At 40.0% G+C, this 6,166-nt stretch overlaps 1 protein-coding gene across 1 annotated transcript in view; it reads left to right on the top strand.

Annotated features, from left to right (window-relative positions):
- ENTHD1 (ENTH domain containing 1) overlaps nt 1-6,166 on the top strand; it is a 209,785-nt gene that overhangs the window by 53,497 nt on the left and 150,122 nt on the right. The window contains exon 2 of the mRNA XM_007941766.1: nt 629-871. Coding sequence (XP_007939957.1) covers nt 629-871 — 243 coding nt within the window. The remainder of the gene's footprint in view (nt 1-628; nt 872-6,166) is intronic.

Here is a 6,166-nt window from a genome sequence, read left to right as displayed (position 1 = left end):
GCAGAGGGAAGAAGGGGCAATCTATTTCTGTAAAGATTTACAACCTCAGAAACCCAATGGGTGTCACTATGAGTCGGAAACGACTCAATGGCAGTGAGTTTGGCTTTGTTTCTTTTTAAGATAACATGTTAACAATGTTGTAGGTACATTTTCTGTCCTGTCTGTCCATCTGTCTATTTCTGTGTCCACTTCTCTCCTGCATACATATAGAGGGCTTTATTTTCCCCATACTTTATAGATTTTAATCATACTATGTGTATTACTTTAAATGTTTAACCATATCTCATGTCATACTTCTAAGTCAGTACATCTAGATCTAATTCATTCTTCTTTTTATGTTGTTTGATTTATTGCAAGAAGTATATGTTGCTCTTAAAAGAAAATCCAATAGCATAGTTAAAGTAAAAGATAAAGTGCCAATATATTTTATCACATATTAATAATGTATTTACTTTATAATATGTAAGAAAAGGAGTCTGTTGACAATTCTATTGAAACTTAGATTTCCTTCTTTATTTGCTGTAAGTTTTTTGCTTTGTTCACATTTTCTTTATTTCCCTTAGAATAAAAATTAATTGTAGCCTTAATGAATATTTTCTCTACTAAGCAAATTCAATGTATTTTTCAGGTTATTATATCCGAGAAAAGTCTAAACAAGTTATAACATTGCTGATGGATGAACAATTGCTGCATAAAGAGAGGGAAGTAGCATGTCGGACTAGACAGCGTACCTCCTACTCTATGACATTTCCTAAAAGATTACCTGGTACAGGTAACTCACCAACAGCATGTGCTTCTACCCCCTCACCAGAAATTCCTGCTTCCAAGAACAAATGTAAACTTCGTAAGGTTGCAAGGCTACATCGTCAAAGTACGTATAATGAATACTGGCCAAAAGTGCAATGGGTATCATTTAAGAGCAATTAAAAATATAAAGTATTATTAGGCTTTAGTGCTAAAGTATTAAGACTATATTAGTGCTGGTATTATTAGATTGGACTTTATACTGTAGAGAACAAAGATGGTAAAGAGTAGTCAGGGGGAAATTTTATGACGATTTTCTGAGTGGAATGATCTAGGATTCAAATAAAAAATTTTTGAAATTGAAAGATACTCAACTAATGACTATCATGTTTGGCATTTTGATTACATTTTAATATTTTAATCATAAAATTACTTTCTGACACCAGGGCCCTGGATATGTGTGCTATTTGATCCTACTAATCAAGAAATTGAAATTTTCTAAAATGTGCCACAGAATTCTAAAAGTGCTCTAAAATCCTTCTGGGGCAATACTTTGAGTTTCATAATTCTTTCCTTGTCCCAAATTTTAAATTTAGACAATTAAACTTTTTTTAAAAAAAGTGTTTTATTTCTACATTTATAATAGAAATCAGAAAAATGGAATGATGTTTTCTACCAGATTTGCTGCCACAGAAGGCAATGTCATTTGGCCCTAATTTCTCCAGTACAAACCTGTCAGTAAGTTATGTATGAGAAATGGACAGCTTGAAAAAGCAAAAACACTAATGAAATGTGACTTGGCTAACTCTCCCTTGGAATGAACTTCACCCGTGTGGCTTTGTGTCTCCAGTGAGGGGCCCAGCAGGGCTGATACAATTGCAGTTATTTTCAGAGCCTTGCCTCCTGACTTCTTCATGGACTCTACTGAGAGATCCTGAAAGAGCTGAAGGCCAAATGATAGGTGTGCTTCCAAACTTCAGTTAACTGGGGAAATTAAAAAATGGTAATAGTTGATACCAACACAAACTAATCATACTCAACGTCATTAAAATATTTCTCCAGTTGAGTCAAGAATTCTCAATTCTTCACTCAATTTCTATCTGGTGGACCAGTAGGGAGATAAAAACATAGTTAAAGAGATGGCCATCATAATTATGGTCATAAACTACCACCTAAGTGCTTCTGAGGAGCTCTGGTGATATAGTACCTAAGGCATTTTACTGCTAACCAGAAGGCTGGCAGTTCAAACCCACCAGCCGCTCCTTGGAAGGAAGAGTAGGCAATCTACTTCTGCAGAGATACCACCTCGGAAACCCAAGGAGGGGTCGCTATGACTCGGTCCGATTTGACTCAACGGCAGTGAGTTTGGTTGTAGTTTAGTAAGTGCTTCTAAAAGTAATAGAGTCCCTTTCTTATGAGTATCTATTTCCTTGAAAATAAATCTCCAGGAGACACAGAGACCTGGTCTAAAATTTTCTGCCAGAAGCCTTTCATTCAAACTGACATGAAAATGAAGCAACAACAGAGAAACAGTCATGACTCACCTGAGCGTCTCTACCCCTCTCCTTTCTTGTCTGTAACCTTCGGCCCTTCCTACTTCCTCTTTCTTCCTTCATTATAATATATAATTATTGGGTTTTATTATTTGGAATTTGGATATGTAGCAGACGTTTGGAACTACAGCAGTGGTCCCTGCCATCATGAAGCTAACATTCTCATGGCAGAGACAGATATTAAACACACATAAAAGCAAACCAAACCCACTGCCGTCGAGTTGATTCTGACCCTCTAGAATGGAGAACTGCCCCTCCAGGTTTCCAAGGCTGTCGTCTTGATGGAAGCAGACTGCCGCATCTTTCTCCTGCAGAGTGACTGATGTATTCAAACGGCCAACCTTTTCGTTTTCAGCTGAGTGCTTTAACCACTGTGCCTGCAGGGCTTGCTAAACACACATGAGATAGATATGAAAGATAATGTCTCGTAGTGGTAAGTCCTACAAAGGAAAGAAAAGCAGGATAAGCGGATAGACAGTGACAGGGAATGGCTTTATTTGAGGTTAGGCAGTGAGGAAAGGGTTTTTGGAGAAGGGAATCTTTAAACAGAGGCCTGGAGGAAGAGAGGCAGCAAGCTGTGGATGTCTGGGTGTTCTAGGCAGAGGGAACAGAAGGTGCACATGCCCTGGAACTGGCTAAGGTTGGTGTGCTTAATTATAAGCCTCTGAAACAAGTCCCTAAATGACTACCGAAGTACCTCAACTCTGAGCCGTTTTTATGATTCATACAAGAAAATCTAGTTTACAGCTTTATAGTCACAACTTGTTTTTAAAATGCAAAATCATATTCTTCAGCTTGATCACACATCTTATTCACTAGACTAAGCTCTGTATGGCTTTTAACTATTTTACAAAAATCAACCAACCTTCACATGGAGAAGTTTGGCTACAGTGTATTTTTTTAATACCACAAATGTGCATTGAGTACCTGCTTGCTATATGCCAGGCCCTGCTCTAGGCGTGGTAAGGTGTATTTCTGCTCTCATGGAGGTATAACTGGTGATGCACTGGGGGCTTTCAAGTCTGTTGCAAAAACAGGTGTTCCAAAGGAGTTTTGCTTAAGGATGGCATCACTGAAATACACATTAAGAGTATTGTGGGAGTTAAGGGTGTGTGTCAACTTGGCTGGGCCTGGTTTTGAGTGGCTGGGCAGCTGAATGTAGCTATTCCGCATGATGAGACTGGTCATCAACTCCCTGGTGGAATCTACTGTGAGCATCTGAGTAGCTGCCTTAGGGTTGTGGTCTGCTTCTAGTATATAGGAAGCAGCTTTGAGAAAGGTCTTGAGCTTTTTGGCACACTTGGACCCTGCATGTAGCCAAGTTTTCATTTAGCAGCCTGCCATGCTGCCTGTTGGTCTTAGAACTGTTTCTGGACTTGAACTAGTGACCTGCAGTGCTGCTTAATAATCTTGGGACTGTGTCATTTTGCTTCTCAACCTTGGATTTGTCAGCTTCAGCAGCTAGCAGCTGCCTGAGTTAAGAGAAGCCTCCAGCTTCAGTGGGCCAGGAGTAAAAGGCAGAGCTGAAACCTACGATTGAGGGGCCTTCACCCAGTCCCTAGAGCTGGTACTTTGAACTCGGACTTCTAGCCTCCGAAACTGTAAGAGATGTTAAAGGTATCCGTTGGTGGTATTTTTCTGTTAGAGCAGCACTTTAGAACCAATACAAGTACTATTTAAAGTGAATAGTGAACGATGGTATGGGAGAAGTAGCAAGTGAAAACTTGGAGATGGATGGACCAGTTAGAATGAAGTGCTAGTGGTAAACCAACCAAACCAAACACTGCCATTGAATTGGATCTGACTCATAGCGACCCCTCCTTGGGTTTCCAAGGCAGTATCACTATGGAAGTAGATGGCCCAACCTTCCTTCAGAGGAGTGGCTGGTGGGTTTGAACTGCCAGCCTTCTGGTTAGCAGTCAGATGCCTTAGGCACTAAAACCAGACCCACTGCCATCAAGCCAATTCTGACTTATTGCGACCCCCATTGGGATTCTAAGGTGGTGTATCTTTACGGAAGTAGATTGCCCAGTCTTGTTTCTGTGGAGTGGCTGGTGGATCAGATGCCTTAGGTAGTGTGCTACCAGAGCTCAGTGCTAGAAGTAGAGGCCACATAATAGTAGAGGCATAAGCATGATAGCAAGGTTTGTTGTTATGTGCCGTCGAGTTGTCTCCAACTCATAGCAATCCTATGTACAACAGAACAAAACACTGCCTGGTTCTGTGCCAGTTTCATGATCCCGACTATACCTGAGCCCATTGGTGCACCCACTGTGTCAATCCATCTCGTTGAGGGCCTTCCCCTTTTTTGTTGACCCTCTACTTTACCGAGTATGACATCCTTCTCCAGAGAATGGTGCCTTCTAGCAACATGACCAAAGTAGGTGAGATGAAGTCTGGTCATTCTCACTTCCAAGGAGCATTCCAGCTGCACTTCTTCAAGGACAGATTTGTTAGTTCTTATAGCAGTCCATGGTACTTTCAGCATTCTTCACCAACACCACAATGTTGGTGTTCAAAAGCATCAACTCTTCTTTGGTCTCCTTATTCATTGCCCAGCTCTCATATGCATATGGGACAATTGAAAATATCATGGCTTGGGGCAGGCTCATTTTAGTCTTCAGTGAGATACCTTTGCTATTCAGCAGTTGAAAGAGGTCTTTTGCAGCAGACTCGAGGCAATACATCTTTTGATGTATTGACTGTTGCTTCCATTGGTGTTGATTGTACAACCAAGTAATATGAAGTCTTTGACAACGTCAATCTTTTCTCTGTTTATCGTGATGTGCTTAGAGGTCCAGTTGTGAAGATTTTTGTATTAGGTGTAATCCATACTGCAGACTGTATTCTTCAGCCTTCATTAGTCAGTGCTTCAAGTCATCCTCACTTTCAGCAAGCAAAGTTGTGTCATCAGCGTATTGCAGGTTGTTAATAATTCTTCCTCCAATCCTTCATATAGTCCAGCTTCTCTGATTATTTGCTCAGTATATGGATTGAATAAATATGGTGAAAAGATACAATCCTGACACACTGCCTTCCTGATTTTAAACCATGCAATATCCCCTTGTTCTGTTTGAACAACAGCCTCCTGGTCTATGTACAGGTTCCTCATGAGTACAATCAAGTGTTCTGGAATTCGTGTTCTTTTTCTTGTTATCCACAATTTGTTATGATCCACACAATCCAATGTCTTTGCATAGTCAATAAAACATAAGTAAACATCTTTCTGGTATTCTTTGCTTTGAGCCAAGATCCATCTGACATTAGCTGTGATATCCCTTTCTCCACATCCCCTTCAGGATCCATGTTGCATTTCTGCAAGTTCTCTGTCAATATACTGCTGTAACAGTTTTTGAATTATCTTCAGTAAGATTTTACTTGTGTGCAGTATCAATGATATCAATGGTATTGTTCAATAATTTCCACATTCTGTGGGATCACCTTTCTTTGGAATGGGTACAAATATGGATCTCTTCCAGTCAGTTGACCAGGTAACTGTCTTCCATATTTCTTGGCATAGCTGAGTGAGTGCTTCCAGAGTGGCATCCATTTATTGAAACATCTCAGTGGGTCAATTCCTGGAGACTTGTTCTTTGCCAATTCCTTCAGTGCGGCTTTGACTTCTTCCTTCAGTACCATTATTGGTTCTTGATCATATGCCACCTCCTGAAATGGATGATCACCTACCAATTCTTTCTGGTATAGTGATTCTGTGTATTCCTTCCATTTTCTTTTGATGTTTCTTGCATTATTCAACATATTGTCCATGGAATCTTTTTTTTTTTTTTTTAATTGTGATTTGGGTGAAGATTTACAGAGCAAATTCACTTTCCATACAGCAGTTCACATACGCTTTGTCTCATGACATT

Source organism: Orycteropus afer, unplaced genomic scaffold, assembly GCF_000298275.1.
Source record: "Orycteropus afer afer isolate SDZICR_OR568_19922 unplaced genomic scaffold, OryAfe1.0 scaffold00083, whole genome shotgun sequence".
Taxonomy (NCBI): domain Eukaryota; kingdom Metazoa; phylum Chordata; class Mammalia; order Tubulidentata; family Orycteropodidae; genus Orycteropus; species Orycteropus afer.
This window is presented reverse-complemented; position numbering and strand designations above follow the sequence as displayed.